Source organism: Ovis aries, chromosome 1 (genome assembly GCF_016772045.2).
Source record: "Ovis aries strain OAR_USU_Benz2616 breed Rambouillet chromosome 1, ARS-UI_Ramb_v3.0, whole genome shotgun sequence".
Classification (NCBI taxonomy): Eukaryota; Metazoa; Chordata; class Mammalia; order Artiodactyla; family Bovidae; genus Ovis; species Ovis aries.
In genome coordinates, this window is record NC_056054.1 from 77,406,954 (window position 1) to 77,432,610 (window position 25,657).

Consider the following 25,657-nt stretch of genomic DNA (forward strand, 5'->3'; position numbering starts at 1 on the left):
CTGAAACGACTTAGCAGCAGAATCAGTATGCATCACCAGGCTTCCCAGGTGGCACTAGTGGTAAAGAACCGCCTGCCAGTGCAGAAGACATAAGAGACCCAGGATCGATCAATGGATCCAGAAGATTCCCTGGAGGCATGACAGCCCACCTCAGTATTCTTGCCTGGAGAATCCCATGGACAGAGGAGCCTGGAGGACTGCAGTTCATAGGGTCTCAAAGAGCCACACACGACTAAAGCGACTTAGCACGCACACACGCAGCATAGCATGCATCACATTCCTTCACTCCTTAAGACTTCGGTGTATATTTCTTAAGTTAAAGGATATTTTTTTATATAACAGTACAGTCATCACAATCAAATTTAACATCGTGATACTTTAATCTGAAGTCCATAGTCCACTTGTGACAGCTGTTCTTTTTCGCAATTCCCCCATTAAATTGATTTTTAAACAACCGGGTAAAACAAGTAGTGGGCTACAAAGGGTGCCCTCAGTTCAGTTCAGTCGCTCAGTCGTGTCCGACTCTTTGCGACCCCATGGACTGCAGCACGCCAGGCTTCCCTGTTCATCACCAACTCCCGGAGTTTACTCAAATTCATGTCGGTGATGCCATCCAACCATCCCATCCTCTGTCGTCCGTCCCCTTCTCCTCCCTAGGTTCTATCAGTTTTTACTGGCAGGGAATAAAGAAAAGGTCCCATCTGGGGCCAGGGTGCTGCTGGAAACAAGCTTGCTTCAGTAGAGCTCCCGGTATCCCTCAGCCGCCGCCCGTGCCACGCAAATGAAAACTCATTTTATCTCCACTCTTTCAGCTACCTACGATTTATGGAAAACGATTTCAACGTCTCCTTCGGTTCCAGCGTTGGTCAGAACACAGCGGGAGTCAGCCCTGATAGCTGAGGACGCCTGGTTGAAATTCCATTATAACTGTGTATCAGCTGTATTTCCTCGAGCATGTAACATTCAGAAACTTACAATTCTTCCTCGGTTAAGGGCTCTATCACGGCCCCCAGCGCCCAGGGTTGCGGTGAGGCCTGAACGAGTGAAGGGCATAGGGTTCCCTTCACCGGCAGCCCGCCCGCAGGTGGCCCTTTCGCGCGCCGCCCGCTTCCCTGCCGGCCTCCCCCCCAGCGCCGACCGCCCGGCGGCCGAGCAGGCGGGGCGCGTCACGTGGGCGGGGCGGAGCGCACTCGTCGGCCGATCGCACGATGTGACGCGCCGCCGGAGGCAGGCCGGGCCCTCAAGATGGCGGCCGGTGCCCCGAGCGGCTCGGCCCGGCAGTAGTAGCGGGACGGCACTCGCCGCTGGGGCCGGCCGCCCCGGGAGTGGCTGCAGCAGCGCCAGGAATCGAGGATGGTAAAATGACCCAGGGGAAGAAGAAGAAAAGGGCCGCGAACCGCAGTATCATGCTGGCCAAAAAGATCATCATTAAGGACGGAGGCACGGTGAGCTGGGGTACCGAGCCGGGGAGTGCCGGGCCGGGTCTCTTTCTGCTCCTGACGCGGCCGCCTGCGGTCGCCCCTGACTGCCCCCACCCCTCCCGCGGGGCCGGTGTCTCGGGATCCCGGCTCTTTCCTCTCTCGCCCCGGCCTGCGGCCTCTGGGGCACATCCTCCCGGATGGAGAAGGCGCCCGCCTCTCCCGCACCTGCCGCCCTGCCCTCCGGCCGCCGCTGGAGGCCCTGCGGCCTCGAGCCTACGCGCGCCGCCGCCGCGGGCAGGAATCGACGCCGGGCTCCGCCGCCCGCCGCGCCCCTCGCCTTGGCAGCCTCGTCGGCGCCGTCCAGGCCCCGCGAGGCGGCGGCCGCTCTCTGGAAGCGGCCGGCAGCGACCCCTGCCCTCCCGTATGCTGCTCCCGGGGTGGCATCTGGCGCGGCGACCCCACTGGGCCCCCGTAGTGCGCTCGCCCCCTTTCTCCACGCCGTTCGGGGTCAGTGCTCCTGCTCTCGGCTGTGTCTGGTGCGGTAAACACTGTCCGAAGGTGGGTTCTGCTCCTCGCCGCCCGCCGTCGGGACTGTGACGGAGGACACCCGGGGCCTAGACTTCAGTGTGTAGTTTTGAAAGAAGAGTTACCACCCTCTTGTTTTAAAATCACCTGGTGTATTTTAAAACAAGAATACTCAGTAGAGTTGATCATGGCCTGAGGGTTAGAAGATCTTAGAAAGGAAGACAGATTGAGGACGAGAAAATTTTTTTTTTTGCTTTTTAGAAATAGTGTCATCAAAATCAACTTTAGGCATTGTGCCGTTGTTAACCGGCAGGGGAGGTAGGCCTTTTAATTGAAAATAACTCACCTTTTTTTTTTTTTTTTAATGCTGAAAATTCCTCGTTGCTCCTCTCTGGTCTTTGCTGCATTCTTTAATGTCAAGTTCTGAAGTAGAATAGTTTCACTTTTTCGAGAAATGTGCAGGAATGGTTCCTTTTATTCCATGTTTGTTAAGAGCCCTCCATTGCTAGCACAGTGCTAAATGTGTAATTAGGCCACCATTGAGGATTTGCTAAATTAATTTGAAATCAGTGACAACTTGGTTTGGACATTTCAGAATATGGCCCAGTCAGTATGCTAAAATTTAGAAAGCCTGGGACATATGTAGCAATTTCATTATATACCTTTGAAAGTGAAAGTGAAGTTGCTCAGTCGTTTCCGACTCTTTGTGACCCTATGGCTGTAGCCTACCAGGCTCCTTCGTCCATGGGATTTTCCAGGCAAGAGTACTGGAGTGGGTTGCCAGGGGATCTTCCCGACTCAGGGATCGAACCCCGGTGTCCTGCATTGTTGTCAAGACACTTCACCGCTGAGCCACGAGGGAAGTCTGTATACCTTTAGTAACTGTCAAATCTATAGATGTCGTAGCTTGGACATTTGGTGAAAAAAGAACCTTTGAAATTCAAGTCCTCAGATCTCATGTTTTAATTAAACATTAAAAACATTTGATTACATCAGTTATGAATTGTCAAACTTGGTTAGAACTTCATTGATGGGAGAGAAATGGCTTGAAAAAACACTCATGCCTTTACCAGTCATAAGGACTTAATATTTTAATTTCTTCATACAAAAATCAACAAAATAGAAGCAGCAAATTGTATTTTGTAAAATCAATTAATATTTGAGATTAATATTCTTTCTAAAAGATAAGCTGTGTTCAGGAAGCGCACTTCCTTTTTCCTTGTAAAGTTCCATTTTGTTACCTCTCAAGTTTTTTTTTTTTAACTCACTTTATAGCAATTACATCTTGTGAGATTTGGAACAGGTTTTTGTTTTTTTTAATCTTGGTATTTATTAAAGTTGTGAATTTATAGTTTGCTTTTGGACACAAAACACAATTTTTACCCCAGCAGTAGGTTTTCACGAGGGCATAGAGAGTAAATGAACGCTTCTTTTGAGGGATGTGTGCATGGGGGTGTTATCATTCGTCATTTTTGTACCCTTATGCTGCCCTTTCATTCTCAGAGCACCGGATACCTCTTTAGAATAGGGACTTTGTTTATGCATCGTTTAATCCCACAGGGCCTACTGTGTGAATTTAAAGTGATAAAAACACATTTAGAGTGATTTTTAAAAATGAGTAGCAGATTCTAAAGATCACTTTTTAGTGTAATTTTATTCATTCCTATATATAATCGGGATATTTCTGTTTCTTGATGTGCCAGCGTAATTTTTTACACTGTTTGTATTTTAATCTACTCTAGCCATAAGTGAAAATACATATAATTATTATAGTCATAGAAATTGTTTTAAAATCACATTTGTTTTTCTTCTCTACTTAAAATTGATCAGATTACTGTTATGAACACCTTGGTGTCTGAGGCTGTATGGTCATACATGACAGACTCTGAACAGTGTTTCACATCCCTGGCCAATGGTACTGACCTGATCCCCTTCCATTTTCTTCCTAGTGTTCAACAATGTTAAGATTATTTTGTTTTGTCCCCTGCAAATGGCATCTTTTTAAGCTTGATCAGCCAGTTGTAATGTTTGTAAAGCAAAATTAGTAATGAGTTGTTAATGATTTATCAAAAACCTAGCACATATTTGTTGTAGTTTTTAACAGTTGAAGAAGTGAACCTTTCTAAACAATCCAGGTTAATCATAAGTTACTAAATGTTTTTCTTTTCTTGAAATTGTATTTCAGTTGGCTCTGAAGCCTAGGTAAGACTGACTAATATGTTGTCTATTTGAGTAGTACGCAATTAAGGTACATTATATGAGTGTGTGATTCTATATCAGGAGTTCTTAACTTGGGTTTATTCACCCTGAAGTTATTTGTAAAATTTTCTTTGTACATCTTTCTAGGGAAATTCCATAAAGGTTTCATACTTCCTGAAAGTTTAAGAACAGTTGTTTTGTATGAAAACAATGTAAGTAACTAAAGAATAGTTTCACAGGTTAAATCAAATAAATATTTACTGGGCTTCCCTGGTGGCTCAGTTGGTAAAGAATCCCCCAGCAATGTGGGAGACATAGGCTTGATCCTGGATTGGGAAGATCCCCTGGAGGAGGGCATGGCAACCCACTCCAGTATCTTTACCTGGAGAATCGCCATGGACAGGGGAGCCTGGGGCAGGGCTACAGTCCATGGGGTCACAAAGAGTCGGCTATGACTGAGTGACTCTAACTGTCGGTCATCTAGTGTATACCATTTTACTGATGAAAGTAACTGTGATGTTATCGGTGAATTTGCTTTTGGAAGCATTTACACGTAGAATTGGGCTTTCCCAGGTGGTTCAGTGGGCAAGGAGTCTGCCTGCTATGCAGGAGCTGCAGGAGACATGGGTTCAATTCCTGGGTTGGGAAGATCCCTTGGAGGAGGGCATGGCAACCCACTCCAGTATTCTTGCTGGACTATGCCACGGACACGAGGAGCCTGGTGGGCTCCATGAGGTCGAAAGAGTCCGACACTACTAAAGCCACTGAGCAGGCACACGTAGGATTACTGTGTTTAGTTATGTCTTAATGTATGTAACATTTTGCCACATCTCTTATTCATTGCAGACCATTGAGGAAAGTTAAATTAAAACTGCATTCTGACGTTTTAGAATGCTTCTGGTTTTGTTGGCAATTCATTACTATGTTTTGTTGTTAGTTTAGTCACTAAGTTGTGTCAGGCTCTTTGCAACCCCATGGACTGTACACCACCCCACCCCACCCCCAGGCTCCTCTGTCCGTGGGATTCCCCGGGGATGGAACCTGCGTCTCCTGCGTTGGCAGGCAGACTCTTTGCCACTGAGCCTCCAGGTTGTTTATAAGTGTTCTTGGTAGAGCCTAAGAGCCTCAGAGTTATTTACATGAGTTATTTGTATTATCAAAGATAGAATTTTCCTTCCGATTTTTGAAGTTTGCTTGTTTTTTATTCTGATTTTTATTGTCTTGTGAATACAGAGACTACATCTCTGATAAAGTGAAAAAGTGTAGATTTTTTTTCACAAGTGAATTGGTAAAGTGACTTTAAAGATCAGATAGAAAGTAAAGCACATGAGAATTTATTTATTTGAAGTACCTGACAAAAGTAGAATTGACATTTCAAGTATGCCCAGAGATGCAGAGTACCAGATTTTTATTCCTGATTTCTCTGATTTTATTCACAATAAATAGGAGTCAGTCAGAAACCATTTCAGAAGTCTGGCCCTAAGCTCTGATCCTTTGCATTCTTCACCTGCTAGGGTGACTGAAGGAGTCTCAGAATAGCTCTCTGAACCCCCAGAGAGCGGCCACTGGTTCCTAGAGTGCAAGTAAGCCAGGAAGGGGGCCATGGTGCCTTTCAGAAAGCAGTTCTTTGATATCACTAGCCTTTGCCTAGAAACTTCAGGATGTACACGTGTCCGTGGCAAGCTTGTGGCAGGCAGAACCATGAGTGATTTACCTGTCTACCTCTGTGAGTCAACACGTGCTTTGGGGTTTGGGGGTTAATGAGTAAGCAGTTTTCTCCATTTATATTTCCAGTTTGTGTTACTGTAGTTTGAAAACCTGCTTCCCATCATCATCTGTGGAAATTCACTTATAGTGAAGTGTTGAAGTTTAGGGAAAAGAATAGCTTTTCTCAAAAATCATTCTGACAAGTATATATGATTTAAATTTTCAATTATTGTAAAACTGAAGTTGTCTTCTAGCATTATTTTGAATTGGAAGTGTCAGTTAAAGTAACAGTTGACCGTTTCAGCCAGGGTACATGTATCAGGATCCCTAAAATAGGTTCGTCTCTTTCAATACCAGGTCGCAGTAGCTTATTCTTAATAATAGCTCTGTTTTCTCAATAGTGTATAAATACAGTTATGAATTATACCATGGGAAATACTTCTTAGGGAGTCTTTTTAGCAAGAGGTGGTCGATATTTCATCACTTAGCTATATAAATTGAGTAATCAGAGATCATACTAGGACCATTCTTGAGCTTCAGCTCTATCCTAGACATTGGTGACAGTTTGAGTTTTGTGTTAATGGTTTTGTGTTTTGTTTTGTTTTGTTTTTAACTTTTAATTTTATTTTACCTTTTTAGTGAACTTAGTTTGTAGTTATTTCAACTGTGTAACCCATTCAGTGTTCATGAGGATTAGCATTTAATGTAATGATGATTTAACTTGATTTAACAGCCAGCCAAATATTTTCCTCTTAAGAATAGAAAGTGCTGCAATAGATTGTCATCTTACTTATCTTTTCAAAATTTATCTCAAAACAGTACAATCATGGGACTTCCTCTGATGGTCTAGTTGTTAAGATTCCATGCTTCCAATACAAAAGCTGTGGATTGGGTCTTTAATGGGAGAACTAAAATCCATGTGCTGTGTGGTGTGGCCAAAAAAATAAAAATCATATGTAGCAATAACAATCTTAAGCTGTAGATCTTTTTAATTTTTTTTAAGTTAAAACTTGATCTCACTATATTCTTGTTGAATATTTGTAAGTGTATTTCATTCTATTTAGGAGCAGTCTAACCCGTACCTCTTCACTTCTCTGACAATATACAAATATTGACTAGCTCTTTAAAATTGATCCATAACATGTCAGTAAGTAATTTAAAGGCTCACTGCAGATTAAGCCAAAGTGACTTAATTAGTATGCATGCTTCCCAAGTCACTTCAGTCGTGTCCGACTCTTTGCAACCCTATAAACTGTAGCCTGCCAGGCTTCTCTGTCCATGGGATTCTCCAGGCAAGAAAACTGGAGTGGGTTGCCAGGCCTCCTCCAGGGGATCTTCCTGACCCAAGGATTGACCAAACCCACGTCTTTTCTGTCTCCTGCATTGGCAAAAGGGTTCTTTACCACTAGCGCCGCCCGAGAAGGCCCTTAATTAGTATAGTAGTGTCTTTGCATGTTTACAATGATTCATACCTTGAAGAAATTAAGGAACAGTTTTCTTTCTGTGACAAATGTAGTGAAACTTACCTTGCCTGATTAAAGTCACAGAAAATAAGAAAACACACTGCATGATACCAAATTTTAGCAGTAAAGTCTTATTTCCTCCAGTTATTCCATAATGTGTCAGGATCCTATGAGAGCAGCTTACAGTTACAGCATACTCTTTAGGAATTGGTTTTTTTTAGTATTCTTCCATGAAAAGTTCCAGGTCTTAGATGTCTGTGATTAAGCATTTTTGTGTATATGTGTACACACAAGACTTTTACATTAAATTATTTTAGTCAACTTAGTTATGTTTTGTTCAGAGAAAATTCAGCATTTCTTTCTGAAGATTTGTTTTATCCTCATTATTTGTTTTTGTTTGTTGTTGTGGCCACACTGTGAGGCATGCAGAATCTTCGTTCCCCAACCAGGGATCAAACCCATGCCCTCTGCAGTGGAAGCATGGTGTTGTAACTACTGGTCCTCCAGGGAATTCCCATCTTTCTCATTCTTGATTAGTAGCTTTTCAATATTAAATTTTAAGTTCAAAATTATTATTCTTTATACTTTATTTTGGTTTTTGTTATTTTCTCCCCAGCTTTTATTTTGAGAATTTTCAAAACTACAAAAAGTTGCAAAAATAACATAATGAATATTTATTTGGCTATCCCATAGATTCATGATTCAACAGTTGTTCACATCTTGCTGCATTTGTTTTTCCTTTCTCTGTGCGTGCTTTTTTCATTTTTTTTTTTTTCTGAACCATTTGAATTAGTGGTAGACATCATGATACTTTATCCCTAAAAGTATCACCTAAGAATAAGGATATTTTTCCAGTAGTCATGTATGGATGTGAGAGTTGGACTTAAAGAAAGCTGAGTGCCGAAGAATTGATGCCTTTGAACTGTGGTGTTGGAGAAGACTCTTGAGAGTCCCATGGACTGCAAGGAGATCCAACCAGTCCATCCTAAAGGAAACCAACCAATCCTGAATATTCGTTGGAAGGACTGATGCTGAAGCTGAAACCCCAATACTTTGCCACCTGATGCGAAGAACTGACTCATTTGAAAAGACCCTGATGATGGGAAAGATTGAAGGCGGGAGAAGAAGGGGATGACAGAGGATGAGATGGCTGGATGGCATCACCAACTCAATGGACATGAGTTGAGTAAACTCTGGGAGTTGGTGATGGACAGGGAGGCCTGTTGTGCTGTAGTCCATGGGGTAACAAAGAGTCAGACACGACTGAGTAACTGAACTGAACTGAGTTGAACCACATAACTACAATATAATCACCATGTTCAGAAATTTAACATTGATAAAATACACTTGGGTAGTAAACACTCTTGGGTAGTTCATAGTCACATTTCCTCAATAATCCTCATAACTACTTTATAGTCTTTTTTGGATGTAGAATTATTATGTTTAGTTGCCATGTATCTTCTGTCTAGAATAGCTTTTTGTTTGGTTTTTAAGCTTAAAAAATATCAGTTGATTTTTTTTAATAGTCTAGGCCGTTGTTTTGAAAAAAGAGCCTCAGTTTCGCTTATTCTTATGCTTTTCTCACATGGTAACATCCGTTTAACAAGTAGGATTATAATGCCCAGTTACTAGTGGACTTCTTTCTCCTGGCCAAAAACCTGTATAAGTCCCCGATTCATTGATAGGACTGTAACGTAAGTTATTACAGTCAGTATTCTCCATAACAACTGCTGGATTCATAAACTCATATTTATTGGGCAATTATAGACTTGGAATTTGAGAATTAGATGAGGATTTAGGTAGGAAATTAATAGTTTACCCCCCAATTGCTAAGAGAGGTAAAGTGACTTACTTAAGTCATCTGATAGCTTAATGTCTCTCTTGATAAGGGTTATCTAATCCATGAGCATGAAATACCCTTTCCATCTTAGGCATTGGGCTATGCAGAGAGATACTAACATGGTTAAGGTTGGATCCCTACTCGTAGGTGAGTAACAGTCTGTGATGATAATACATGCAGCGCATAACCACTGAAACTAGTGTAGCTCCAGACTTGAGCTCTGCAGTTGCCTGGATTGACTGCTCCATCTCTTACTAGCTATATTGTACTCTAAAGTGGAGATAGTAATATGTAACTTGAAAGGTTAGGAGGGGTAAATAAGACTATGAATGTAAATCATTATAAGTCTTCAGTAATTTTTATTATTTTAATCTCATGTGTATGTACAGTAAACCCATGTGAGAGATGATACAGTATTGAACAGTGGGATATCAGAGGGTGTGTGTGTGTTTGTGCGCTCAGTCACTCAGTCGTATCTGACTTTGTGACCCCATGGGCTGTAGCCTGCCAGGCTCCTCTGTTCATGGGATTCTCCAGGCGAGAATACTGGAGTGGGTTGCCATGCCCTCCTTCGGGGGATCTTCCTATCCCAGGGATCCAACCCATGTCTCAGGCATCTCCTGCGTTAGCAAGCAGCTTCTTCACCTCCATGCCACTTGGAAGCCCCATCAGAGGATAGAGGATGGGGAGAAGTTGCAGACTTCATTAATGGATGTATTGCCCTTGTAACAGTGTTTAAATACAGTAACCACATACTGAATACCTGAAGTGACAGGTAGAGGAGACTTGCAGGGTAGTTCATTTCATTTCTGCAGACCCTTGCTAAGCACTTTCGTGCCATGCATGTGTCGCATGCTCTAGATTGTAGACGAATAAAGCATAGGGCCTGCCTCGGAGAGCATAAGCACGAGAAAGGTAAAGTTTAGCCTAAAGAAAATGAAACAGCTACTTCACAAAGCAGAATGCAGCTGTAAAAGTTATCAAGTGTTACAGGATAGAAGAATAAGTAGATTTTTAAAAGGCTTAGCCAAAAGTGTACGTGATGAACCATGTCTCATGCCTCCATAAGAAAGAAGTTACTCAGCTGAATGGACTTTTTATATAATAATTATTATGTTTTTAGGTGGAATATCTTGGCATTTGGGGTTGGGTATGTGTTCGTTTATCCAGAATTTTTCACACTGTACCTCTTTAATTCTTTTAAGAATCCTCAAATCTCATCTGTTGAAATGATCTCATTATGCTGAACCTTGTAGTCTTGATGCTATAAACATTGGTCAGATATTTTCCCCCTAACCTGTCTGTTAACCCTCTTTCCCTGGTCTTTCTCCTCAGGCCATGACCCTTGTATTCTTTCCAAATTGTCCTGGAATTTTGATTTTGGATTGCTGTTCCATTAAACCTACCAGCCTTATGTCAAAAGTCCTACCTCTAACTTTTTGTAATTACAGACTAGCAAAATATTTTTAAAATTTGTTAATTTTATTAAGATCTTATATTACTTTTGAATTTATTTAAAACAGGATAGATAGATGTGTATATAATAATAGCTCTCAAAATTACCAGTCCCTTGGGGCAGGAACTCTCTCTCCCCCTGCCCTGCTTTAAAATATTGGATTAATCAAGAAGTTTCTACAGTTTTTTCCATGCCATCTTACACAGACACCCACACACACTTTTTTCTCCCACCTCTGGGGACGTATGAGAGAATGGCTTAGGAGGGCCAAGCATATACAACTACCTATCTTTTTCCATTCTAGTTTTACACAGTAGTTTTTCTCTTAGATAAATAAAACATTTTCCTCTTATTTAAAGTACAATCATGCCTGTTAGAAAAGGTTTAGAAAACTCAGAACAATATAATAAATAATTTTATGTCACTTAAAATCACTACCTAGTATAAACACTATTAACATTGAGGTTTTTATTTTGTTTTTCATAGTTGAAATTATTCTACATATACAGTTTTATATCCTGCTTTGATTTTTTTTTAATTTAACATTGTCATAAACATGTTAACATGTCATTATAGATTCTCCATACACAGTTTTTGGCTGCATATTATTCTGTGATTTATATACCATGATTTGATTATAGGATATATAATTAGGTTGACCATTTAGATTTATGTGTTTCCTACTATAAGTGATGCTGCTATGAACATCTTTATGGTGAAACTTTTTCTGAGTGGTTATTTCTGTGATAGAATTTTATGAGCTGTTTTATAAATTGTTTATATTCTTTATAGTGTCTTAAGTGCTTTTGTATTGGTTTTCATGAATGCTTTACCTAGTTAAGATATTAATCTTCTGCTGTTTCTCGAATCTTACTTCGTTTTCTTTAAATTCAGCTAATGCTCTCCATGTTTTTCTCAGATCAATATGCCTAAAACGAATTGATCTTTTTATTCTTTCCGCTTTCCTCACTGTCCAACTGACTAGGCAGAAGCTGAAATCTTTTCATCTTCGATCTTCTCTACCCTCCTCTGCTACATCTAGTCGTCCCCAAACTGAGGGCTTATACTGTCTCTGAAATATGTTTTGTATCTGTACAGTTTGCTCCATCCCCACTACCTCTGTCTTATTTCTCTGTGAAGTTTTCCCAGCACTGTCCTTGGGTGATTAAGATTGCTTCACTGAAGCAGCCACTTTTAACACGCTTATTTTCTTCTAGGCTTTTGGCTCTATGTGTATATTTATACACATTGTCATGTAATTATCATCTTACTGTTCATTAGCGTTTCCCAGACAGTTCTCTAAGAAACTCAGGTGTTCTTGACATACCGTCTTTTGTATGACAGAAGGATTTCATGGTCAAATTTGGAAAACAGTGCATACTGTAGCTTTCTGGAGATTCATAATATGCATTAGTGTGTTGAAGGCCCTGAGAAGTTCTAAGTATTCTAATAGGTATTAAATATATGTGATGATGAACAAAACTAGTTTGGAGCTTACGAAATCCTACGGACTTTTTCCCTAACCTTGTCTTACTGTACTTGCTCTGTTTGGTACTGGGCATTATTGTTTCCTCTCTAAAACTGCTCCTTTGTCACCTGTGACACTGTATTCTCTTGATGCTCCGGATATTTCTCTGATGGCTCCTTCTTTATTTTCATGAGTTTCTTTTCCTCTGCCCAATACAGTAGACCCATGAATGTGGGTTTGAACTGCATGGGTCCACTTATATATGGATTTTTTTTTTCCCCAATAAATACATACTACATGGTCTGCAGTTGGTTGAATCTGCAGATGGGAGAGCCTGGATACAGAGGGCTGGCTGTGAATTTATATGTGGATTTCTGACTGTATGAGGCCTGATGCCCCTAACCCCTGTACTTGGTGATTCTTGACTAAGCTGGTCCCCCTGTCTTTTCACACTTTATCTCACCTACTCTGGTGGTTTCAAACATCATATTTGCTAATGACTAATTGTTTTAGTCAGCCCTCAAAGGACAGTAGAAATGTTTTAAGTGCAAGGGCTATCTCTTATATACAATCTGAAGTAATTTTGAGCCTTCTAGGGGAAGACAAGCTAGGAAGCTACCAGCCTCCACTAGTAGAAAACCAGACTAAAAAACTGGAAAGTCATCTTGACTCTCCTCACATTTGTCAAATTCTGTTTCAAATCCTGAATTCTCATATCCATTTCCTCCCCTCCAGCGTCCATGCCACACCCCTATTTCATGCTTTCATCATCTCGTGTGTGAACTGATTCAAATAGCTTGCTTCTGTGTGTAGTTTGCTGTTCAGTTACACCCTTTAGAAAATCACCACGACGTATTGACAAATGCAGGTCTCATCACTCAGTTCTCTTGCTTAAAACCCTTAAGTGGCTTTCCTGTATCTCTAGAGTGAAGACAAGAACCTCCTTAACAACGGATAGAGCCGTCTCTCTCTTCCCTTAACCTTTAACTGCCACGGCTGTTGTTTACTTCATCTGGTTTTTTTTCTCTAATGTAATTGTCCACACTACTTCATTGTCTTGCAATAACGTTTTCTTGGTTCCTAACTTGTATGGATTAATATCGCTTTTATTGCAGTTTTGTATAAGCAGATGATTATAGTGAGACTTCTTCCTCTCTAGACTGAGCTCCTGAGATCAAGGAGTGTGTTTTACTTCTAGCACCTCTGGTGCTACAAACTCATTCCTCATCATGGACCTTCAACTCTTATGTCTCCCGAATCCCACCCCACCTCTGTTGAATCTAATTCCTCAGCTGCAGGTTCTACTAAGGGAGGTTCCAGGTACCTAAATTCTGCAGGTTGGGAGAGACATCTACTTTTTTCAAATGATGTAGCACCATTTTTAGTGTACAGAGAAATCCAAACAGTGTTAATATTTTGCACATAAGACTGAGTATGTTGAATATGTTGCAGGAAGAGGAACCCCTTCCAGGGTCCAAGAGTGTATGTTCTTGTCTAACACTGGAAATGAATTGTCTGAGGAGACACACGTGGTGACAAAGTAGGAGACTTTATTGGGAAGGGGTGCCTAGGCAGAGACCAGCAGGGTCCGAGAGCCCAAGAAGGTTGCTTTGCCACCTGGCTCTCAGTCTTGGGTAGTTATGGTGATGGGGTTTGTTTTTGGGTCATCAGGACTTCCCTGGTGGCTCAGACGGTAAAGCATCTGTCTACAATGCGGGAGACCTGGGTTGGATCCCTGGGTCACGAAGATTCCCTGGAGAAAAAAAAGGCAACCCACTCCAGTACTCTTGTCTGGAAAATCCCATGGACAGAGAAGCTTGGTGCAGGCCACTGTCAATGGGGTTGCAAAGAGTCGGGCACGACTGAGCGACTTCACTTTCACTGGCCAGTCATTCTGACTCAGGGTCCTTCCTGGCGGTTCATGCATCACTCAGCCAAGGTGGATTCTAGTGAGAAGGACTCGCAGGTTGGTAGGACACGGGCTGGTGTCTCCGCTCTTCTTTTGACTTCTTGCAAATTCTTTTGATTGGTGATAACTTGTTAGTTTGCATTCCTTACCAGGACCTCTTTGTTAAGACAACTTATGCAAGTGACTGCTATCTTGCCTGGCCACGGTGGCTAGCGTCAGTCAGCGTTTCCTCTAACAAATGTATTTTTAAAACCTAAGTATGAGATTGTTATGTGTATTGATTAAACTTGTTTTTCTGTTACACAAACTTGTCAGTGGAGACAGAGTTAATGTTACAGGTCGTTTGCTTTTCTATCAATTTAGTATTGTCTTTAGAAATACAAAATCCAACAATTGAAGTAATTTTTAAAATATGATTTTATTTACTTATTTTTGGCTGTGCTGAGTCTTAGTTGCTGTGCAAGCTTTTCTCTAGTTGCTATGACAGGGGCTGCTCTCTAGTTGCAGTTGACAGGTTTCTCATTGCAGTAGCTTTTCTTGTTGTGGAGCATGGGCTTTAGGGCATGCAGGCTTCAGCAGTTGTGGCTCCTGGGCTCCGGAGAACACACTCGGTATTTGAGAGACATGGGCTTAGCCGCTTCACAGCATGTGGGATCTTCACAGATCAGGGATCAAACTGTTTTCTTCTGCATTGACAGGCAGATTCTTTACCACTGAGCCACTAGGGAAGCCCTGAAGTAATCCTTAAGATACCTGTAAGCAGCAGTGAAAGATACTGCTAGCAGAAGCAACAGGCAAAGAAGAAAAGGAAAGATACACTCATCTGAATGCAGAACTCCAAAGAATAACAAGGAGAGAGAAGAAAGCCTTCATCAGTGATCAGTGCAAAGAAATAGAGGAAAACAATAGAATGGGAAAGACTAGAGATTTCTTCAAGAAAATTAGAGATACCAAGGGAACATTTCATGCAAAGATGGACACAATAAAGGACAGAAACTGTATGGACGTACCAGAAGCAGAAAATAGTAAGAAGAGGTGGCAAGAATACACAGAAGAACTATATTAAAAATATCTTAATGATCCAGATAACCATGATGGTGTGATCACTCATCTAGAGCTGGACATCCTGGAGTGCGAAGTCAAGTGGACCTTAGGAAGCATCACTATGAAGAAAGCTAGTGGGGGTGCTGGAATTCCAACTGATTCATGTCAAATCCTAAAAGATGATGCTGTGAAAGTGCTGCATTCAATATGTCACCAAATTTGGAAAACTCAGCAGTGGCCACAGGACTGGAAAAAGTCAGTTTTCATTCCAATCCCAAAGAAAGGCAATGCCAAAGAATGTTCAAACTACCACACAGTTGCACTCATCTCACACACTAGTAAAGTAATGCTCAAAATGCTCCAAGCAAGGCTTCAACAGTACATGAACCGAGAACTTCAGATGTTCAAGCTGGATTTAGAAAAGCCAGAGAAACCGGAAGTCAAATTGCCAACATCCATTGGATCGTCGAAAAAGCAAGAGAATTCCGGGAAAACATCTACTTCTGCTTTATTGACTACGCCAAGCCTTTGACTGTGGGGATCACAACAGACTGTGGAAAATTCTGAAAGAGATGGGAGTACCAGACCACCTGACTTGCCTCCTGAGAAATCTGTATGCAGGTCAGGAAGCAACAGTTAGAACTGGACATGGAACAGTGGACTGGTTCCAAATTGGGAAAGGAGTCCATCAAGGCTGTATACCATCAACCTACTTGTTTAATTTTATATGCAGAGTACATCATGCAAAATGCTGAACTGGATGAAGCACAAGCTGGAATCAAGATTGCCAGAAGAAATATCAATGACCTCAGATACACAGATGATACCACCCTTATGGCAGAAAGTGAAGAGGAACGAAAGAGCCTCTTGATGAAAGTAAAGGAGGAGAGTGAAAAAGCTGGACTGAAACTCAACATTCAAAAAGCTAAGATAATGGCATTCAGTCCCATCACTTCATGGCAAATAGATAGGGAAACAATGAAAACAGTGACAGACTTATTTTCTCCAAGATCACTGCGGATGGTGATTGCAGCCATGAACTTAAAAGACACTTGCTCCTTGGAAGAAAAGCTATGACCATCTAGACAGCGTATTAAAAAGCAGAGACGTTACTTTGCCAACAAAGGTCCATGTAGCCAAAGGTCTGGTTTATCCAGTAGGCAGGTATGGATGTGAGAGCTGAACCATTTAAAAAGCTGAGCACTGAAGAATTGATGCTTTTGAACTGTGGTGTTGGAGAATAGTCCCTTGGACTGCCAGGAGATCCAACCAGTCCATCCTGAAGGAAATCAGTCCTGAATATTCATTGGAAGGACTGATGCTAAAGCTGAAGCTCCAATACTTTAGGCATCTGATGCAAAGAACTGACCCATTGGAAAAGACCCTGATGCTGGGAAAGATTGAAGGCAGGAAAAGAAGGGGACGACAGAGGATGAGATGGTTGGGTGGCATCACGAACTCGATGGACATGAGTTTGAGCAAGCTCCAGGAGTTTGTGATGGACAGGGAAGCCTGGTGTGCTGCAGTCCATGTGGTCGAAGAGTTGGACATGACTGAGCAACTGAACTAAAGTGTAAAGTTGATTTTGTATTGTCTTTCTTGTGTGTATCAAACCCCAGATCTCACATACTGCTCAGAACTTTTCTGCTTTGAATCATGTTGGTATCTGTTAAGATTCTTGCAACATAATTCATTTATGTTTTGCAATCAGTGCAGTAGTCTCATAACTTTCCTTTGTTTTTCCCCCTTTTAATCTATCTGTTATACCTTTGCCAGGATGATATTTTCTTAAAACTTTCATCTGATCATGAGCCTTACTTAACATCTTTTAGTGGCTCCCCGTTGCCTTAAGAATTGAGCAGACTCCTTAGCCTGGAAGTTAGCCCTGTGTGCCTCTAGCTCGTCTCTCAGTACTCTGAGCACGCAGCCCGTGCTCTGGGTGTAGAGTCCTGTGATTCCTGCTCTCAGCCATTACCACCACTGCACCAGAAGCTTCCCTGACTACTGCTGTCCTCCTGCCCGCTCCTACTCCTCACCTGCCTCCTTTCCATTCTTTCAGCCCTCCTCCTGGTGTTCTGACACCCCCCCCCCCCCCCCCCCGCCACCCCGGACTTCCTGTTCCCATTGCAAACGGTGTTTACATAATGTATTTATTTGTTTCTTTGTATGCCTCCATCATCTTGAGGACAGGGACAGTGAACTGTCCTGATGTTTGGCAGAGTATCTATTACATGTATGTTCTCCGTGGATATTTGTCGACTGTTGTCATTACTGTTGGTAATTCTGGAGTACACTGTTAACTTTTCAAACTCTTTGTTTTTGTAGCCTCAAGGAATAGGTTCTCCTAGTGTTTATCATGCAGTTATCGTCATCTTTTTGGAGTTTTTCGCTTGGGGATTATTGACAGCACCCACCTTGGTGGTAAGTAATCCTTTAACTTATTTTTCACTGGCTTTAAAATCTTTTCTCTTCAACTTGGTGGGTGGGGAATGGCTTTTTTACCTTTCCGAGGTTAATTCTCCCACCAGTGTCGTCAGCCCTTTAGTGTACTGAATTTTACTGCTTTAGTTGTCTTTTCCAGCTTCCACTTCTCCCTTACTTTTTGATAGGGCTTAGGTGGGTGTGATTGCTCTGATGAATACTGGACAAATTTAAGCGGGGGCTCAGTCACCACTCTGCGTAGAGTGGAAACGATTCTTATACAGGCTTAGGAAATGATGTCTAGCCCTGAATCAATCCGCATTATCATTTTGAAATGCATTTCTCTAGTTACGTTTTCGAAATAGAAGTTTTTCAGTTTAGGCCAGGTATCTAGAGGTGACCGTCTAGGGAGGTCGTTCTTTCTATATCCCTAAGCTGGTTTTGCTCAAATAGTCCCAGGTTCAGAGTCTTAGAAAAGACCTCTCTGTAAGACTGAACACCTTAGGTAATAGCTAGTTTTCTCCTGTCAGTATAGAGGAGAGGAATGGAATGCAGGAAGTAGTAGTTAACAGTCGAACTCTGTACATCTTGAAAAGTGTAATCACAGCTTCCCAAATCCCAGAAGAACAGATTTTCAAGATGCTTTAAAGAGATACTTTCTTATATTTTCATGAGCTTGTGTGTGGATATCCAAAAAAGACTTTTATAAAAAGTTTATTATAAATAAATTGAATGATCATATATATAGATAGTTTAAACTAGTCTAAGAAAATTTATGTTCCATATTTCTTGACATATTTATTATATGGTTACATAATCATTACTGTATCTACATAAAACACTGATGTCTAATAGTCATTTTGAATATACAAGGCATATTTACAAATACTGCTAAAATAAGTTTCAAAAGAAAATGAAATCTCAAATATAATTCCTTTTGTAATAAACCATGCTTTGCAAGTTATGACAGTTCCCTGAATGAATGACGGTTCCCTGGCATATAATTCTAAGAATTCTGATTTGATTATGTTTTGAAATCCTTTCTTTTTTTAAAAAGGAAACAACTCTTTTACCTGTAATGGGTGATCAGTTTTACATAAGTGAAATTTTCAAAATAATTGATATGTGACATTTAAATGTCTGACTTTTTTAAAATTTGATAATTTCTGATGGGAATTTTTCAGATAATTTATACATTTCCTGCTGTCATAATCCATGAGCACTGATTTGAAGCTTCATCATATGATGCAGGTTCATTATGACATTTGTATCTACATTATACTGTAATAACCTGATGTCAAGTGCTACTGGGGTGCTGTAATAACTGTTCTCTCACGGTGTTTAAATGTTTATTTATTTGGTTGCACTGGGTCTTTGTTGCTATGCGCGGGCTTTCTCTGGTTGTGGTGAGCAGGGGCTACTCTTGGTTGTGGTGCCTGGGCTTCCCATTTTGGTGGCTTCTCTTGCTACGGAGCGCAGGCTCTAGATATATAGACTTAAGTAGTTGCTGTTCGAGGGCTCTAGAGCAGGGGATCGTAGTTGTGGCACACAGGCTTGGTTGCTCCACGGCCTGTGGAATCTTCCCAGGCTACAGATCAAACCCATGTCCCCTGCACTGGCAATTAGATTCTCATCCACTGTACTATATTAGCTTTCTAATATTTCAGTGTGCTTATTTATAATCTACCAATTTAACATATCAATCTCTCTGGCTGGTGTTTAGTCTCACAGTGTAAAGGACTTGAGCTTTGCAATAGCAAACAGTTTGTATATATTTATATTATGATGAGTCCAGGCACAGTTTTAAGCACTATAAATACATTATTATTATTAATCCTTAAAGGATTTCTTTGCAGCTGAAGATGGCGAAGCTCTACACAGTCAGCAAAAACAAGACCAGGAGCTGCCTGTAGCTCAGATCATGAACTTCCTCATTGCAAAATTCAGACTTAGATTGAAGAAAATAGGGAAAACCACTAGGCCATTCAGGTATGACCTAAACCAAATCCCTTACAATTATACCATGTAAGTGAGAAATAGGTTCAAGGGATTAGATCTGATAGGCAGACTGCCTGAAGAACTGGATGGAGTTTTGTGAAATTGTACAGGAGGCAGTGATCAAGACCATCCCCAAGAAAAAGAAATGCAAAAAGGCAAAATGGTTGTCTAAGGAGGCCTTACAAATTGCCGTCAAGAGAAGAGAAGTGAAAGGCAAAGGAGAAAAGGAAAGATATACCCATCTGAGTGCTGAGTTCCAAAGGATAGCAAGGAAAGATAAAGCCTTCATCAGTGATCAATGCAAAGAAATAGAGGAAAACAATAGAATGGGAAAGACTAGAGATTTCTTCAAGAAAATTAGAGATACCAAGGGAAGAAATTTCATGTTGAGATGGGAACAATAAAGGACAGAAACTGTATGGACCTAACAGAAGCAGAAGATATTAAGAAGAGGTGGCAAGAATACACAGAAAAACTATACAAAAAAGATCTTAATGACCCAGATAACCATGATGGTGTGATCACTCAGCTAGAGCTAGACATCCTGGAATGTGAAGTCAAGTGGACCTTAGGAAGCCTCACTACGAACAAACCTAGTGGGGGTGCTGGAATTCCAGCTGATTTATTTCAAATCCTAAAAGATGATGCTGTGAAAGTGCTGCATTCAATATGCCAACAAATTTGGAAAACTCACCAATGGCCACAGGACTGGAAAAGGTCAGTTTTCATTCCAATCCTAAAGAAAGGCAATGCCAAAGAATGTTCAAACTACCACACAGTTGCACTCATCTCACACGCTAATAAAATAATGCTCAAAATTCTCCAAGCGAGACTTCAACAGTACGTGAACCGAGAACTTCAGATGTTCAGGCTGGATTTAGAAAAGCCAGAGAAACCAGAAATCAAATTGCCAACATCTATTGGATCATCGAAAAAGCAAGAGAGTTCCAGGAAAACATCTACTTCTGCTTTATTGACTACGCCAAGCCTTTGACTGTGTGGATCACAATAAACTGGAAAATTCTGAAAGAGAGAATGGGAGTACCAGACCACCTGACTTGCCTCCTGAGAAATCTGTATGCAGGTCAAGAAGCAACAGTTAGAACTAGGCATGGAACAGCAGACTGGTTCCAAATTGGGAAAGGAGTACATCAAGGCTGTATACTGTCAACCTACTTGTTTAACTTTATATGCAGAGTACATCATGCAAAATGCTGAACTGGATGAAGCACAAGCTGGAATCAAGATTGCCAGGAGAAATATCAATAACCTCAGATACACAGATGACACTACCCTTATGGCAGAAAATGAAGAGGAACGAAAGAGCCTCTTGTTGAAAGTAAAGGAGGAGAATGAAAAAGCTGGACTGAAACTCAACATTCAAAAAGCTAAGATAATGGCATCCAGTCCCATCACTTCATGGCCAATAGGGAAACAATGGAAACAGTGACAGACTTATTTTCTTGGGCTCCAAAATCACTGCACTTGGTGACTGCAGCCATGAAATTAAAAGATGCTTGCTCCTTGGAAGGAAAGCTATGACCATCTAGACAGTATATTAAAAAGCAGAGATACTACTTTGCCAACAAAGGTTCATCTAGTCAAAGCTCTGGTTTTTCCAGTAGGCATGTATGGATATGACAGTTGGACCATTAAGAAAGCTGAGCACTGAAGAATTGATGCTTTTAAACTGTGGTGTTGGAAAAGAGTCCCTTGGACTGCAAGGAGATCAAACCAGTCCATCCTAAAGGAAATCAGTCCTGAATATACATTAGGACTGATGCTAAAGCTGAAGCTCCAATACTTTAGGCATCTAATGCAAAGAACTGACCCATTGGAAAAGACCCTGATGCTGGGAAAGATTGAAGGCAGGAAAAGAAGGGGATGACAGAGGATGAGGTGGTTGGGTGGTATCACGAACTCGATGGACTTGAGTTTGAGCAAGCTCCAGGAGTTTGTGATGGACAGGGAAGCCTGGTGTGCTGTAGTCCATGGGGTCGCAGAGAGTTGGACTTACAGAGAACTGAACTGACCTGAATCATTAAAACTACTTCATCAATGAGGAATTAGCCTCATATTGATGCCCAAAACTCAGCCTTCTTACATGCCAAATCAAATCTCAGAGAGAGGGTTTTGATTGAATTAGAAAAGAAAAGCTTCATTTCTTTGCCAGGCAGAGAGGGACACAGTGGGCTTCTGGCCTCAAAAACTGTGTAATTCCAGCCAAGGAGGATTTAATGAAGAGTTAGGCAGCAATAGCTCAAGGGTGGGGTTGCTGATAACATTAGGACCTGGCCTCAGGTGGTCTGTGCTATGGAAAATGCTGACATCTTCCATTTGTTGGGTTTTAAATCTATAAAATGACTTCCCTGATGGCTCAGACAGTAAAGCGTCTGCCTACAATGAGGGAGACCGGGGTTCAGTTCCTGGGGTCAGGAAGATCTGGAGAAGGAAATGGCAACCCACTCCAGTATTCTTTCCTGGAAAATCTCATGGACGGAGGAGCTTGGTAGACTACAGTGCATGCTCTCGCAAAAAGTCAGACACACTGAGCAACTTCATTTCAAATCTGTAAAAGAGCTTAAAGATGTTATTACTGATTTGGAACCAGAACCCTGCTCCAAGGCTTACTATTGTTTTCTGGTTTTTGGCCCCTTAATGCTGCATCCCTTCCCTTCCTGGATTGGCAACTGTTTGAATTCGCCCTTTGGAACTCAGGAAAGGTCATGAAGACTGAACAGAAAAGCTCCCCAGGAGCCTGTACACTGTCCTGCTTGGTTTCAGTAATACAAATGAGGAAATTAAGGATTATGAGAGTTAAGCAGCTTGTTTTGTTCCAGTTCTCAGTCTTGGAGAACACTAGCAGTAAGTGGTTCACACCCGTGTTTTAGGTAGTTGAGGTTATTGGCAGCCCAACCACTAGCTAAGTAGAGAGATTTAAATATTGGCTAAACTATGCAAGCCACTGAAAAAACGTTTCTTGCAATGATCCCATAATTTATGTAGCTATTTTTTAAATTCATTTATGGTTTATATATTTTTCAATATCTCAACTTTTTGTCCAGTTTTGATATCATTTCTTTTCTAATTAGAAAGAGATTGTCTTCTTTAAGAACAAGGAAGAAAAGAAGTCCAGTTATTTAATATAAATAACTTGTTTTTTTGTAGCTATGGGAAAACTTTGTGCTAGTATATTCTTAACTATTTTTGTTATTTAAAACATGGAAAGTACCTTTGATTTTTTATTTTCCTGTTGCTTTCTCTTTCTTTCACTTTTTTGAATTCCGGTCAGGCAAATGAAAAGTGCTATTTTGAGACTTAATGAATTATTTTTTTCCTTTGCCAGCATAAATATACTTCTCAGAATTATTGCTCTAACATTGGTGCCAGTTATTTCATCAAAAGACTTCTCCCCACCCCCATCATTATTGTAATAGTTACTGGTTTTTCATATTTGACTTTTTTAAGGTGGTGAAATGATAAGTTGTGGTTTCGTGGGACAGTTGTCCATATTATCATAGTCATAATTCTTTACCTTTTTCAACTTTTTACTTTATTTTTTTAAATCAACCATTCTCTCAGAAAAAATAAGTTTCAAATATTATTGACTGTTAAGCTCAGAGTTTTATCTTTCTAATTCTTCTTTCATCTTTAATGTATATACATTTTTTAAATAGGCGGTTTTTATGCTCTTTGTTTTTTAGTTGTTTGATGGGGTAAACCTTGGCTGAAGAGATTTAGGCAAACTAAAGATTGAGTTGTAGAGACTGAGTGAGTGAGTGAAGTCGCTCAGTCATGTCTGACTCTTTGTGACCCTGTGGACTGTAGCCTGCCAGGCTCCTCCGTCCATGGGATTCTCCAGGCAAGAGTGCTGGAGTGGATTGCCATTTCCTTCTCCACGGGATCTTCCCGACCCAGGAATCAAACCCAGGTCTCCCACATTGCAGGCAGACGCTTTACCGTCTGAGCCACCATTGGCAGAGATTGTTAAACTCCAGGTATTGAATCTTTCCTGGTGTTTTGGCCTTTGGGCCTTGGAACTCCAAGAATCTTTGAAATATCGCTGAAGAAATTGTACACGAGAAATCTATATATACACAAACCTCTATATATTTTATCAATGTATGTTACTTTTTTTTTTTTTTGCCATGACACAGCTTGAGGGATCCTATCTGTGCTCCCTGCAATGGAAAACGCAGAATTCCAACCAATAGACCACCAGGGAATTAACTATATGTTACTTTTTTAATAATCAGTAACATAATATGTGCCTGTTGTAACCCTTAAGCAATATATAAGCATGACAGGACAGGCAAGTTCTCCTGAAGTCCTGTTTATCCCTCCAGGCACCCTTCAGTTAGGCAATTTTAGCTTCAGGTTATGCTTTACCAGCCTCAGTGAGCCAGATTGGCCAATTGGAGGTAAAGATTTCAGCTTTTACAATGTTGTTCAGTCGCTCAGTCAAGACCCCATGGACTGCAGCATGCCAGGCTTCCCTGTCCTTCACCGTCTCCTGGGCTTGCTACTCATGACCAGGGGTAGGCTCAGGCATATGTATTTTTTAGAAGTGATTCTCATATATCTAGTATACATCACTAATTAAGAACCAATATAGTAATTCATTGTGGGCTTTTAAAAAAGATTTTGCTCATTTTGAGACTTTCTTTGCAATTTTTTGCTGTTGACTTCATTAGCAGTCCTCTTTTCTCTGTTCTGGACTCCTACTCTCCCCAGTGTTGGGGTGTGGGGAGAAGTGAGTTCTGAGGTAGAAGGCACCCAGCTGTAGCACTTTGTTCTTTTTCCCAAAAATCTGTTAACCTTTAAACATCGTTTACTTCTGCCTCACGAGTTTTGAAACTGATCATAAATGGTGCCTGCTGGATCAGCTCTTATGTACATCTAAAAACGGAAGATGAGAGTGAAGATATAAGTGAGTTTATTTGTATTTTATGTTCATCTCTCTTCCCATACACAACTCTCAAAAGTTACAGAGCTTAAGTATTTCAGTTTTCAAAGATACTCTTTGAATTAACTCATTTAACAAATAACCAAACTTAAGATGTATCAGTTATAATAAATATTTGGTTTTGGATTTATAATAGCCTTTGTTTTAAAAAGCAAGGTGAAGTTAAAAGAATTAAAAAAATATTTTCATGTGTTTGCAGTTATCTTTGAGTTTGAAGCTCATAGAGCTTATAGAGCATTGTTCTAGAATACAGTCGAAGAACACAGAATACAGTCAAAGAACAAAAGCTATGTTCTATGTGGCGGGCCTCTGCAGGAGAGGATGGTGAAGTCTCCATGAAGGGGATGTATGTTAATTACATAGGAGAATTTTATACTGGCAAATACTTTTAAGAACTGTAATCTTAACACTTTGAGAGGTTATGACTATATGGTTGGTTCATATTGGTGTTCAAATAGTGATTGTTGGTTGACTGAATAATATACATTTAGGTTAAAAGAATTAACGACAGTAGGCTCTATAATGCTAAGAAGTGGCTTCACTTTTTCAGTGGATTGATGGTTCTAGAAATATTGATGTTCCAAACTGCTAGATGCACAATCTGTGTTAAGGAGCAAGACCCTGGACTCCAGACCTCCTACATCTCTTCTGTATAAATGTCTTAGTATTTTTTTCTGAGAAATAGTTTCTGTTTTTTAAATTGGTTAAGTCAGTTTGCATGTTATATTAAGTCATTTTGAAAGCAGAATTTTTAACCTGTTAATTATGAATGTTTAGTGAACAGTTACTATATAAAGGCACTATCTTTGAGGTACCAAAAGAGATAAAAATATATTAGATGCAAGGCATATATAGTAGATATAGTGCCTGTCTGTCTTGAAATATAATTGAAAAGAAATATTTATTAAATACCTTGAGAGAGAAAAAGTACAAGCACGAGCTAACACAGAAGTGTTAGTCATCAGTCGTGTCCAACTCTTTGCTACCTCATGGACTGAAGCCCGCTAGGCTCGTCTGTCCATGGGATTCTCCAGACAAGAATACTGGAGTAGGTGGCCATTTCCTTCTCCAGGGGATCTTCCTGACCCAGGAATCCAACCTTTATCTCCTGTATCTCCTGCATTGGCAGATGGATTCTTCACCTCTAGTGCCACCTGCGAAACCCCTTACAAAGCTGTATGTGAGAGTGTTGTAATTGCCTATTATATGGTCCTAAAGGAGAAATAGATTGTTTTGGATA

The 25,657-nt window shown here is 40.8% G+C and overlaps 1 protein-coding gene across 3 annotated transcripts in view; it reads left to right on the forward strand.

The window, feature by feature from the left end:
- Positions 1 to 1,223: 1,223 nt before the first annotated feature.
- MFSD14A (major facilitator superfamily domain containing 14A) overlaps positions 1,224 to 25,657 on the forward strand; it is a 47,084-nt gene continuing 22,650 nt past the window's right edge. The window contains exons 1-2 of one of the 3 annotated variants that reach the window (XM_004002229.6): positions 1,224 to 1,445; positions 17,358 to 17,453. In XM_004002229.6, coding sequence (XP_004002278.1) covers positions 1,362 to 1,445; positions 17,358 to 17,453 — 180 coding nt within the window. In that variant the 5' untranslated portion in view covers positions 1,224 to 1,361. Of the gene's footprint in view, positions 1,446 to 1,601; positions 16,606 to 17,357; positions 17,454 to 25,657 lie in introns of those variants that run through there. The other 2 variants (XM_060412095.1, XM_060412091.1) reach the window with 2 other exon arrangements.